Source organism: Sceloporus undulatus, unplaced genomic scaffold (assembly GCF_019175285.1).
Source record: "Sceloporus undulatus isolate JIND9_A2432 ecotype Alabama unplaced genomic scaffold, SceUnd_v1.1 scaffold_19, whole genome shotgun sequence".
NCBI classification, from domain to species: Eukaryota; Metazoa; Chordata; class Lepidosauria; order Squamata; family Phrynosomatidae; genus Sceloporus; species Sceloporus undulatus.
The window spans coordinates 2,044,742-2,058,435 of record NW_024802941.1 but is presented as its reverse complement, the minus strand read 5'-3'; the positions used below and the strand labels follow the sequence as shown (position 1 = coordinate 2,058,435).

At 43.0% G+C, this 13,694-nt stretch overlaps 1 protein-coding gene across 3 annotated transcripts in view; it reads right to left on the bottom strand.

The window, feature by feature from the left end:
• Positions 1-361: 361 nt before the first annotated feature.
• The window catches only part of LOC121917475 (origin recognition complex subunit 3-like), a 60,872-nt gene continuing 47,539 nt past the window's right edge, over positions 362-13,694 (bottom strand). For 2 of the 3 annotated variants that reach the window (XM_042443483.1, XM_042443485.1), the window contains 5 exons: positions 7,445-7,542; positions 5,113-5,254; positions 2,948-3,064; positions 1,600-1,673; positions 362-582 (listed from right to left, as the gene is read on the bottom strand). In XM_042443483.1, coding sequence (XP_042299417.1) covers positions 477-582; positions 1,600-1,673; positions 2,948-3,064; positions 5,113-5,254; positions 7,445-7,542 — 537 coding nt within the window. In that variant the 3' untranslated portion in view covers positions 362-476. Of the gene's footprint in view, positions 641-1,599; positions 1,674-2,947; positions 3,065-5,112; positions 5,255-7,444; positions 7,543-13,694 lie in introns of all 3 variants that reach the window. The other variant, XM_042443484.1, reaches the window with a different exon arrangement.

Genomic DNA, 13,694 nt, shown 5'->3' with positions numbered 1-13,694 from the left:
AGAAAAATAGGCATAGACTTAGTTGTCCAGGTAAATCACTGAATATTTAGCACATCAAAGATTAAACATTTCAAGTTTGACATCCAATACCAATGAACACTGGAAATCACCTTGACTTTTAAAGGGACTAGTGCTGATTTTATATGTCAATTTGAATGAATCCTAAATTTAACACCACCCCCAAAACCTCACTTCATGGAAGCTTTTATAGCCCCTTGCTATAGGTAAAATGAGTGTCACACCTTCCAGTGTTTATACTAGGACCTTTCAGTAAGCTGGAAATGATTTGGCAAATTTTGCCTGAAAAATCCAAGAGTATGTCGATTACACTACATGATGAGAAAGAAACAGAATCCAAAAAGGCATTTATTTCTATGTATTTTATTACTGAAGCAAAATAGAATTTCTCCTATATTGGAAGTTCACGCAGTCTTCTTGTAAAGATTACTGTCCTTTTTGTCTCAGGAGAATGCATATCAACAGCTGCCCCATGTCAGCCTTGCCACGTGATCAGTTTTCTGCTTGGTAGACTTTATGAATCCCAAGAGTTCCAATTCAGAGACTGCTCTAATGAAACGAGCACTGGGGAGTGCCAGTTAAGGAAAACCACAACTCCTTCCATCAGGGGACTACACACAAACTGTCAAGAAATGAATTCTGGGTAATTCACAGAAGCACAACTTCACCCATTTACACACTTGGCTTAACTGGATAAATCCATTCACTGCACATACTCTGGCCTGAATCTTACTGGTGGTTTAAGTGTTGATTCACCATTCAAGAACTGCTTCAGTTAGTCTACCATATATACTCAACTATAGTTGACCTCATGTATAAGTCAAGGGCAGGTTTGGGAGCCAAAATTATGGTTTTTGCTATGACCCATGAATAAATCAGGGGTAAAGGATGAAGCAAACGAAAACAATGCCAAAGAACCTACAAAATTCCAGCAGGCCTAACTGTTTGCACTCACTCTAAATGCTGGGAGGATAAGAAAGTAGAGAGGACCACTGCTTCCATGACAGATTATGCTCTTGCCTTTCATCACGGAATTGTTCCTTTTTTAAATTAAGAATTAAATTACAGTACTTACCTTGACCCATGGATAAGTTGACTCAGATTTTTGAGACAGTTTTTTTACTAAACTTTCTAGACTTATACATGAGTATATACAGTAATATGGATTACCAGTAGGATTCAGGTCAATTTGCAACATCATCTTGTTTTTGATTACTTTTGTAATTCATCTCCAGGACTGAGAAAAATAATGGTACAACCTTTGAGGTTGTTTTTTTTCCCAAACAGCAGAGCTAGAAATCAGCAATGCTTCCAACTATCAGGAATCCTGCACTGTCTCAGACTAATGATCAGAGGTGTTACAGCTGGGAGAGAGGGAAAGACCCGGTGCCTTCCTTGGTCTGCAAATATATAGGGATTACTTCTAAATTTAAAAGGTTTAACAAGTTTTGGGTTTTTCTGTATAAAATAAGCCCAGTTTTATAGAGTTGGGAGCAAATTAGGAAATTGATCTCTTTTAATAATAAGGGAACCATGGTTTGCATGATGAATAAGTGAGAAGAAAATCAGGAAAAAGGATACTGGGTAACATCATCTATCTGGTCCTCACCTGTAGAATTTGAGTTTTCAGCTGCTTTTACAACAGTTGAAAAAGCCTAAGGGAAAATGCCATATTCAATGTCACATTTTGTAAACATCTGGTAAAACAAATATTAAATTTTCAATCAAGAATATACGGTATACACACTACAGAAGATTGCAATGTGCTCATTAGATAACACATCAAAATGTTAATTTGGGGAGGGGGGCAATCTAGGCACGATGAGATATAAGTGGGCTTTCAATATTTGCTAGGGCAGTATTTTAACTTGTTGGTTAGTAATGAAAGAACTAGTACTTTCCTACAAACGCCCAACAGGGATGGAGAGAAACTACACCTTCCTTTCTCTACACAGAAAATTTGGGAAATGTAATTTATCCCTTGCAAAAACATCAGTGGTGGATGAAAAAGAAAACAAATACATCATTTCTCCCTTCTTACAAGCTCTCTTTTGGGACATTACAAGGGGTAGTAGCATGACACTGCAAAACCTTATTAGAGAAAGATTTTGGTCCCATCAGTTGCCAAATGCCTTCTCTGGCACATTCTTCAAGTGCCAGGCATGCTCTTCTACTGCTGTTAACATACATGTTGAGCCAGCAACGGCACGAGGAGGAGCAGTTCCCTATTTTCCCAATGTTTTTCAAGGAGCGGCAATGAGATAGGAGTGATGTTTTCTGCAAACTCCCAAGACCAAAACTTCTTTGTCTTGTAATCTGGGCTTCTGAAGGAGGCCACAACCAAGCCTCACTGTTCCCAAGGAAGAAAAGAGATAAACTTTCTTCCTTTCTCAAGGAGGAGCAGTGAGGTATGGTTGCTCTTTGCATTCAAAGTCTCCTTTTTGATAAAGGAATCGAAGGTTATTTCTTTTGCCGAGAACTTCACTGTTTCCTAAAAAAAAAAAAAAAACTAGCAAAGAAAAAATTGCTAGCCCTTCTTCCCTTCATAGAAAATAAAGGTGTATGGTTTCTCTCCCTTGCTATCACTTTGAAGGAAGAGGCAATGAGTCAGAGAATATATTGAAAGGACTCAGTTTAACACAAACAAGGCTTTTGATTGAAGCACCTCAATGGTATTGGAGTTCTTGGTATTGGAACTTTTATTTATTGACCTGTGTCCCAGCACTAGGGGAAGGTTGCAATAGCACTAGGGGAAGGTTGTAATGATTGCAATTTGTGGAGCCTAAAAAAAAAAACAAGGAAGACACTGCATGGTATACACCAAGAACTGAGGATTTGGAAAGAGCAAGAGATTTAAACAGACGATGAGAAGCCAGTGGAGATTCAGCACAGTACAGAACCAGTCATCAAGTGATTCATGTTCACATACCTCTAACCAGTCAACAAGGTTAATTAATCTTCCACACTCCAAATGAAGCTTGTAAGCTATACAAATATCAGGAGCTGTGTTGGAAATGGAGCCTGCATCACTTTTTAAAGATTCATTCTAATAAACAAAATTCATAATGGAAAAACAGTTATTTATGTACATTTCATTTATATGCTAATCATTCCATCTTCTCACTCTGCTTATCCACTCACAAATGAAGACACTTGACAGCCTTCTGACAATCATCATAATCCAGGCCATTATTTCAGAAAGCTGTAATAATGAAGCGTTAAAAATACGAAACTACAAACATAGTCCTTTACCGCAGACCATCAATTGCTAGCAAAAGTATATAAGTGACTCGATACATGTTTGATTTCACTTAAGTTTATTGACAAAAAAGGGGGGGTGGGGGAGCCTTCAAATTTTGTCAGCCACAACCAATACTTTCTTGTAAGACTGAAATGTGTATCAGAGCAACACCTACACATTTAAGCAGTGCAAACCATATCAGTTGTGCTGTGCCATCTCTACGTCACACAGGCATAATCTTCCTTGCTCAAACTTCATTAGTAAAATATTTTTTCATTAGTAAACTATAATACTGGGTGTGCCAGATGTGAAGGAGAAGCAGGTCGATACAGGAGTCTAAGTCAATTCTTTCTACACATCATTGCCTTGTCAGTGACAAAACAGGAGTTCCCCAGGGCCAAACATCTTTCCTTTGATATGTGCAAATATACACCCAACCACCCATTCTTAGGCCACAGTCAATAACAGCAACAGAATGTAGACCTGCCTCTGTGATTCTTTCCAACTATGATTCTAAATACATAGTGGCTTTTAGTGGTTTTCTGCTGGAATTCAGTGGTGTAATATGCAGCCAAATTTCAGTAGTTTTTGGAATTGCCCTAAAGGGCTCATATTGACTTGTTGAACTCCATGTATTGTTCACCTTTACCCTGGAGGGATGTACATGTGCTCCTTGGTGAGAACAGAACATGCTGCTCAAATCATGCTGCTTCAGCCACACATGAAAAGAAGAATGGGAAAGAGCTGAAAAGGCAAGTTCCTGTATAGTATCCCTCAAGGCTTGATATGTTTTCAGGACTTCTGTATCTGAACTGCCTTTGCTAATAGATGGACTACATCTCTAGGAAAATTATGCAGAAAACAAAGAAACAGCATATTAGTAAGAATCCAGGTGGTAGGATTCTTACTAATATGCTGTTTCTTTGTTTCCTGCATAATTTTCTTGTTACAGATAAATATTTATCATGAGACCTTTTATCCTGTTTTGCAATTCATAAAAAGAACAGACAGTGCTGATGGTGAGGGAAAAAAATATTTCCTTCAAAAAAACAAGTATCAGTAAAGGACTGTAACAGCAGAGAGACTGCTATACAGATATTCAAAATACTTGCCTGAGAACATGTAAGATCTTTATCAGATATGCCAGACCTATTGCTTGGCATTTTATCCAATAAATTAGAAACTACATTAACCTTGTTCTATTCCAAGTTCTTGGTCTGTCTGTAATCAGACAAATGTGTAGAGCAGATTTTTTTATGGGCACAGGCACATTTTAAATCTGAGGAGGGAAGTATGTCTGCTGGAAGATCAGATCCAAAACACACTGCAAAAAGTAATCCAGTTTGAGGCCACTTTAACTGCCCTGGCTCAGTGCTAGGGAATTCTAGGAATTATAGTTTTGTCAGACATTTAGCCTTCCCTGTCAGAGAGCGCTCTGGTACCACTACAAACTACAATTCCCAGGATTCCCTAGCACTGAGTCAGGACAGTTTAAGCAATCTCCAATTGGATTATTTCTGCAATGTGTCTTGGACCTCAGTCTACAGAGTTATATATATATTTTTTAAAAATGAAATATTTTGTCAAATAAAAGCCATGGGAATGATAACAAGACGGAATCACTCTATCATAACCACATGATGACAGATGCACATGAGGGAAATGAGCCAAACCTATGGATGGCCACATCAAACACATTCCACAACCCCTCACTGAAAAACTGCATTTCAAGTGATAAGATGCCATGGGACACATCACATAGAACCCAATGAAGGAAGCCAGTGCAGGCCAATTTCAAACATGGGAAGCACCATGTATACCATGGGAATACTGACCACTTCACTGTTTCCTACCTTCAAATAGAAATATGGATTGTTGAGAGCCGTGTGAAGAGCAACACGGGGAGCAGCATTCAAATGTTCACGGAGGGTACTGGCTGCACTGAAGTACATCACCTCATGCAATGTTTGCATTTCTACAGGTGCAAGGTGGTTTCTGAAAAAAAGCACCATGGAGAAAAAGGATGAGATCCCAGGTTGCAAATGATAGTATGAAAAGGATGGACATTTTGGTTGGTGCTCTGGTACTATGTGGCAATTGTGATGTAGGGCCCTAAATGTTTTTAAAAAAAGATATGAGGGGAAGCCCCCTGCCTAAATAAATTTAGCAGTAGTCACCTCTTAAGGTGACTTCCTTGAATATTCACCTACCCTGGAGAATCTTGCAGTATATTTAATTTCTTCCATCTTAGCTTATTTTTCTTTTATCTTGGTTTAGCAGTGCTTCCTTCTGTGAAAGCTGCACAGGACGACATGTTTTCAGACAAACATTGAATCTCCCTTATCTCAAATTCTTGGGATAAGAAGTGTTTTGGATTCTGGATTTTTTTTTCCAGATTTTGGAATATTTACATATATAGTAAGATGTCACTATAAGCTGCTCATGTGGGCAATTTTGGATTTTAGACTATTTCAGATTTCTGGATAAGGGCTACTCAAATGTACTGTTCTTAAAGCCATATTTCTATCCTCATGAAGCCTTTATGAGCCAAGATAAAACTGGAAAAAATCAAATGCAGCTCTAGTTTCTTGATACTACTGCAGTTTGCAAGTGCTACATTTTGTTTTCCACCAGCTGTGACCATTTTATTTATGTATGTATTTATTAAAAGATTAGCAGTGTGTCCTTTATGGAATGTTGTAACAAGGCAGTGTACGAAACATTCCATGTAAAGCACAATTGCTATATTAACCTACAAAATGAAAACCATATTTACATCCATTTCAAATAAGCAGTATCAAATCAACCACAAACTGAAATAGAAACATCTTAGGAGATTTCTTTAAAATCAACAATGGTGGGTCATAAATATTTCCTGGGGGGTTGGATCTCCACAAGTGCAGATAAAGACCTGTTTCTAATGCCGGCAATCATAACCTTTCTTACAAGTCAAGGCTAAGGCCTTTGAGGCTGATAACAAAACTCAGGCAGGCTTTTATAGAGATGGACAGCCCTTCAGATAGCCTACTCCCAGTTTAGGGCCTCAAACGCCACTTTAAATTTGCCTGACAATTCGGTAGGAACTGAAGTTGCCAAACTGGTTTTTACAGGCAGGTCCATATACTGCACAAGTACAGTAATCCAGCCTAGATGTAACCACAGTGTGTGCCGCCAAGGCAAAGTTGGGTTCTTTAGATAGGGCTACAGCTGACAGATTGGTAAAAAGACAAACATAAAAAACAACACCTTTGGTCACTGATGCTGGGACTTTATGTCCTAATGTGGAATGCATGAGGGGGTACTGTAGTCCTCAGTCTAATTTCCAAAGTCCTCTGCAAACAATTAGTTCAAACATCTAGCAAACAGCGATCTGAAAGTTTATCTGAAAGCTACCCTGGTGAGAATGAAGAGGGAGACAGGAAAAAGAACAGCAGAAAGACTCAGGCCTTTTCCACTCTTGGATTCAGTTGCAGACACCACCACAATGTGGCTGTGCCATTTTCTGGGAGGGAATGTTTTCCTTAAAAGAAAATTTTATAAAGATGCACTCCTCCTCTATATGGCAAATACGTATACTAAAAACTGGCATGAGACAGACTGATATCTTGTTCGAGTATTTCCCAACAGGCACACACTTTTTATCCAGATTTGTAATTTTCAGTACAGCTGAGTAATAGGTATGTTTGATTTAGAAGTAACTATCTGTTGGATTCAAAGTAACTTACGTGTGATAATAAGGCCCTTCCTGCTTTTGAATGACTTGTGTTTATACTTCTAGAATTTGTTAACTTGCATCTTCCTATAATGCTCTGAACTGGGGAATTGTGGCTTAAGTGATTCCTATAAACCAGCTATTAAATCATAACCAATATGACTCTGAATTACATTTTCTCAGTTCAGATATCATGGGAATAATTTAATTTAACAAAGTCCAGAATAACTTAATTAAGAAGTATTAGAGAACTGATAAAGGCTGGAGAGCAGGCAACACATGCACACATCAACTCATTCTTGGTCCCACAAGAATGGTTCATCACATATGATCTGAGCATTTCTTGGCTGTTCAATTGACACATATTCACTATGCAAATTATACAGCAGTACATCCTTGAGCACTGTTTTGTAGTGGAATGGAAGTACTTAAATAGAGACATTAAATAAATATTTTTAAATTGCAATGCTTACTTCACAAGGCCATCTACAAAGCCAACAATTTCAAAACGGAGCATTTCAAATTTTGTCAGTTTCTTAAGCCTTCTTGACTCCTTCATCTCCAACAAAGTCTAAAGCAAAAGTAATGCAAAACAAAAAAGTTAATATGCTGGGTAAATCATCTGTCAATGCTAATGGGGTTACCGGATTTTTCAAGTGAAAACAACAAATGTTCTCTACAATGGAAGATAAAAAGAGGATTAGTTGCAATGATCAAATAATACTGTGTTCCTTAGCTCTTTGCAGCTATTAACAATAATGGCATGATGCACAAGATCTAGCCTGCCAAAAAACAGTTCCTGATTACTGCATAATCAGAATGGCAGATACATTTCTTACTTAGTTCTATTACAGCAAGAGTAGGTGCAACACCTTAGTCCAAGTGAACAACTAAAAATCATGCAAAAGTGCATGTACATGTGGTGCCTGTGCTGAGTGTCCTTCCGACTGTTTCCACACAATGGAAGAAAGAATAGATACTATTGGTTTAAAATGGCAGCAGAAGCATGAAAAGTGGCAGTCGGCCATAGGCTGGCTTCTTCAATTGGCTAGTGTGATGGAGTCAAAGAGTGCTGGTATTTGGGTGATTAAGATTCTAGTCCCCACTAGACCAAGAAACTCATTGACTAATTTTGGCTAACCTGCCTTCCCGCTCTTTCCCCAGTTCCGAAATTTTACACTGCATAAGCGACTTGAGTGAGCCAATGTGGAGCAGGACACTGAGGGGAGGATGGGCAGGATTTGTATGTATTCGCAAATGATCACTGGAAGAAATACCATTACAGATGAGTAACCTGTCTTTCATGGTCTCTGCGAATCATACAAATGGGTTAGACTGACAAGCTTAGGTCAGTGGTGGAGGGAGTGCCATGACACCAAAGTTAGGTTGAAGTAAAACTGTGTTTATTGAAACAACACAATAAAGACCTTTGAAACAAAAGCTGTGTTTGTTGCATTTAGTACCTCAATAAATAGTACTTTAAAGTCATAAAAAACAATTGGATTACATTTTCAAAAACATATTCAAATCATAAGGCACATGTGTAAACCATGTCAGTTTTGTGTAAACAATGCCAGTTCTGGCAATTAAAACATACATTGTCAACAGTTTGTAAACAAGCACAAAGGCACTGGTCAAGGTGTCATTGTCAATGCATGCAAATCCAGTTTCAAGGTATAAATAACTTGGAACACAATGAAGTCAACAAGAGAATGTAGTGCAATAAATCAATGTAAATCTGAAACCAACACTGCCCTCCCAAACGCTGCATCCCGTTTGGCCCTGGTGTCCAGCCTATAATGTTTCATGAAAGTAAAAGAGTGGAACCAAACAGCAGCTTTACAGACATCCTCCAAGGGGACCACAGTAAAAAAAGCAGAGGATGTCGCTACCGCCTTAGTTGCATGGGACCGAACTCTGGCAGGGAGAGGTCTACCCGACAGTTCATAGTAGAGGTGGATGGTACCAGCCACCCATTTGGAAAGCCTCTGTGCAGTCACAGGTAGTCCCTTTTTCAGTTCTGAGTAGCACTGGAACAGTCTCTCGGAATGGCTCGAACCTGTAGTTCTATCCAAATAAAAGGCCAAAGCCCTCCGAATGTCCAAGGTGTGCTTGGTATCGGTGTTTGGGTTCGAGGCCAGGGTCAGTAAAACAATGTCCTGACACATGTGAAAGGATGACACCACCTCAGGCAAAAAGGTAATGTCCATACGGAGGACAACCTTATCCTTATGGAACTTAAGGAAAAGGCTGATCCCTCCGCAAGGCACAGTTCACCCGCATGGCGAGCAGAGGTGATGGCCACAAGGAAGGCTGTCTTCCAAGTCAGCAGCCTCAAGTCAGCTGTGGCCATGGGCTTGAAGGGCTTGGATAGCAATCAAGACAGCAGAGCGCCCAGACTCCAAGTAGGTGTCAGTACTGAGACCAGAGGACGGTTGTTGCAACCCTTCAGGAAACTCTTCGCAAGAGGGTCCCTGAAAAATGAAGGCCTGCCATCAAATTGATAGTGGGAACAGATGTCAGAAAGATAACAGAAAGCTGAAGGTGAGGCACAGCCCCGAATCCAGAAGTATCATCAAGAACTCCAGTACCACCGATGTCGACACCCGAGATGGAGAGGTCTCTCGCAGAGAGAAAATCAGCAAATTTCTTCCATTTGGCGTAGGATTTCTTGGTAGCTGGCTTCTGGGCAGCCAGGGTCACCATCTGTACCAAGAGGGGAAGCGAGTCTTGGGACAGAGCTTCCAGGCCACCATCGGCAGATTTTCGATGTCCAGATGTCGAACCCGGCCACCCTGGAGAGTGAGAAGATCTGGACAGAACTTGAGTCAGAGAAACTCCTTCCAGGACAGGTAGAGCATAGACTGGAACCATGGTTCTCTCAGCCACCATGGGATGATCAGGATGGCATCCAGGTGGCCTGTTGTCATGTTGCACACTAAGTACTCTGGTGATCAGTGGGAATGGAGGAAAGGCATAAAGCATCTCTCCTAACCAAATGAAGAGGAACACATCTCTGAGGAAGTTGTCGTTGCGCAACTGGGAGCAGAACTGGGGACAGTGGCTGTTGAGAACGGTCGTGAAGAGGTTGATCTGTGGGGTTCTCCACTGACTGAAGAGGTTGGTCACCATCTCGGGATGGAGCATCCACTCATGGCAAGTGGTGGAAGACCTTCTGAGCTGGTTGGCCAAGTCGTTCTCTTCTCCTGGCAAGTGGATTGCTTGGAGCAGAATCCTCCTTGGATTGCACCATTCCCAGATGCGGAGCATGATGTCGAGCAAGGTTTGTGAGCTGGTGCCCCCTTGTTTGTTGAGGTAGTACATAACCGTGGTGTTGTCCATCAGAAGGAGTACTACCTTGTTGGACAAATTTGTCTCGAAAGTTCTCAGAGCCTTTTCCACAGCAAGTATCTCGAGGGCATTGATGTGGAGAGATTGTTCGTCCAGGGACCACTTGTCTTTGATGAAGAGGCCTGAAGTGTGGCCTCCCCAACCTTCCATGGATGTGTCTGTGGTTAAAGTGACCTGAGGCTGAGGAGGCGAAAAAGGCATGCTGACGCAAAAATTCTGGGAGTCGAGCCACCAGTGGAGCGAGCGGGAAACGCCCTGGAACCGTGATCCACTTGGACGGGGGATCCGTCATTGCATCAAAGACCAACAAAAACCACGATTGGAGGGGTTGAAACCGAAGCTTCGCCCACAGGATCTCAACCGTCATGGAAGCCATGTGTCCCAGGGCTACTTGAACATCTCTGGTCCTCACCCGTCTGTGAGTGAGGCAAGTCTGGAGGCAGATAGGTGAAGCAGTCTTCAGAATCGAGGACAGTGCCGATGAACCTGATCCACCTGACTGGGGAAAGATGTGACTTTTCTAAGTTCACGACGAGCCTGAGGGACGAGAGGAGCGACAGCATGAAATTGGCATCTTTTCGTAATTCGTCCTTGGAGGGGGCATCGAGGAGCCAGTTGTCTAGGTATGGAAAGACTCTAGACCCTCATTGATGAAGATAAGCTACCACCGGAGCCATGCACTTGGTGAAAACCCTTGGAGCCGTGGAGAGGCTGAAGGGAAGGTCATTGTATTGATACATGTTGGTACCAACGGCGAAGGACAGGAACCTCCAATGACTCTATCGAATCGCCACGTGGAAGTATGCGTCCTTCAAGTCGATCGTCACGAACCACAGGCCTTGGTACAATAAGGGCAGAATAGAGACGAAAGTTACAATGCGAAATTGACGGTAGACCAAATAGGCATTTAGAAGTCACAGGTCTAAGAAGGGTCTAAGACCGCCGTCGGTCTTGGGAACTGTAAAGTATCTAGAGAAGAAACATCTGTGGGCTTGTGAAGGGTCCACAGGTGAAATTGCGCCCTTTGCTAAAAGAGTGCATACTTCGTCGAGAAGGGTGTCTGAGGGGAGAGTGGAAACAACAGCTCCAGTTGGAGGCAGCTCTTCAAATTCAGGGCATAACCCCTACAGACAATGTCAAGGACCCAAGAGTCAGAAGTCACAGTGGCCCAGGTGTTAGAGAAGGGCCTTAAAATGTTGAGGAAAAAGGACCTGGAGGAGTTGGCAGAGAACACAACGACCCTCCAGGTTCTCTTCTTGTCCTGGTCGGTATCTTGTTTACGATAGTTCTTTCAGCGGCCAGAAGAAGAAGAGGATTGGGACGGGTAGCTCTGCCTCTGGTGCTCCTGTTGGTGGCACTGTCGGTCTTGTTGAAAGGGCCATTGGCCCTGGCCATACCACTGTCGCTGACCTCTAAACTGCTTTCAAAAGGTGGGCTGAGACGGCGTGGACATACCGTGCTTCTTTGCAGCTGCCTTCAGGCGGTACCCGAAACTGAGGCACTCATCTGTCTCATGATTGAACAGGCCGGCGTCATCGAATGGCATGTTTTCAATGGTGGCCTTCACTTTCAGGTTCAGGTCTGAAGAACGAAGCCACAAGTGTCTCTTCAAAGCAATGGCAGCCGCCATAGATTTAGCTGTACAATCAGTGGAGTGTTGGGCTGAGGTTATTAACCAGCCCCCAATAGAGTGTGCCTTGTTTCTGATCTCCGCAAGGAGAGCCTGCCTGTCATCCGGGATATCAGGAATACTAGGGGAGATCTTTTCCATCAGATGCTGCACGTACGCCCCCGTGCATGCACTGTAGTTGGCCACTTTAAGTCCTAACACAGAAGAGGCATAGGCCTTTTTGCAAGGCCATCAACCTTCTTAGCCTCTTGGTCAGTAGGTGACATGGATATCTTCGGTGTAAAGGACTGCTGGGACACTTCGACAATTGCGGAGTTCTGTTTAGTGTGAGCGAACAGCCAAGAAGATTGAGATGGAGTGATCCTATACAAAGATTCAATCTTCTTGGTTGTAGGTGTCACAGATGAAGGTGCGTCCCAGGACCGTTTGGCTATTTTCTCTAATGATGGTAACAGAGGTATCGAAGCTGGCATCGGAACCTTGCTGTGGACTCGTCTCTCGATTGGGTCGGCAGCTTCATCATCCATGTGGGTGACCTGCAGCCCAAGAGTGTTGCCCATCTTTATGACATGTTCCGCGAAGGAACAGATGTGATCGGTGGGAGATGAGGCACCCAGTTGGAAAAGCTCCTGAGGGACGTGGTGGGCACCCTCATCCGAGGAGCCCCATTCAGTGTGAGAAGCACAAGACTCCCCATATTTGGACATTTCATGGTACGATTCCAAGACGTCAGCAACTACTACTTAAGAAGTTGAGGGTAGAGTCTGGGTAGAGGCAACTGCAGTGGGATGCGACATCGGTACTAAAGACACAGAGGGTACCGAGGCTGGTGGTGCCACAGAGGATTTCTGGCCAAAGCGACGACGGATGGTCTCGTGACCTACAGACATATAGTACCTGTCCGTCTCACTATCATAAAAGTAGTTGGATTCTTCCTGTTGAAGAAAACGGGGAGGCTGGTGAACCTCTGCCTGGTGATGCTGAACCTGAGGAACAGGGGTGGGAGACCGCCGACTCCGAGACAAGTCTCTGTGGGGCAACAGGACAGGTAAGACAGAAATATCACCATCGTCATCAGAGACCTGCTGAGCCAGAGTAGCAGGGGGACAGGAGACTGAAGCTGAGGCCGGCGTCTGACAAGCATGAAGAGAGCCGTGTTGTTTGGGTTCGGCCGGTACCAATGAGAACCGCCTGGGTACCAAAGAAGTGGCTTGGTCTCCTTCAGGAGTCTTGGTTCGCGACTTCTTGGAATGGGAAGAGTCTTGAGGAGAGCCTTCTCCTGCATCCAGAGACCTCTTTTTGGAGGAGGATTTAGAGCTCAGTTTCCTTGAGAACTCGAATTCTTGTCATGGGTCGAATCCTTCTTGGAGCTCGAGTCCTTATGCTTAGTCTTATCCTTTTTGGAGGACTTAGACTTGAACTTCGAGCAGGCTCCGTAGGACCCAACATCCCTTTCAGGGACAGAGACAGTGGTGGCACTAGGCTCAGTGGAGGAGCTCTGGGCCAGAGAAGCAGAAGCCGTCAGCACTGACTCCGAAGCTGTGAATGCAGAAGCGGAGCTGGTGGCTGTCGGAGGGAGGAGAACCTGCTGGTACAAGGCAGCCTTGAGGCGAGAGTCACGTTTTTTTCTGGCCTGGGGAGTCAAGGATTTAAAGAAGGCACAAGTCTTGGTTTTGTGACCATCACCCAGACACAGGAGGCATGAAGAGTGGGGATCCTGTCCGGGGATCTTACCACCACAC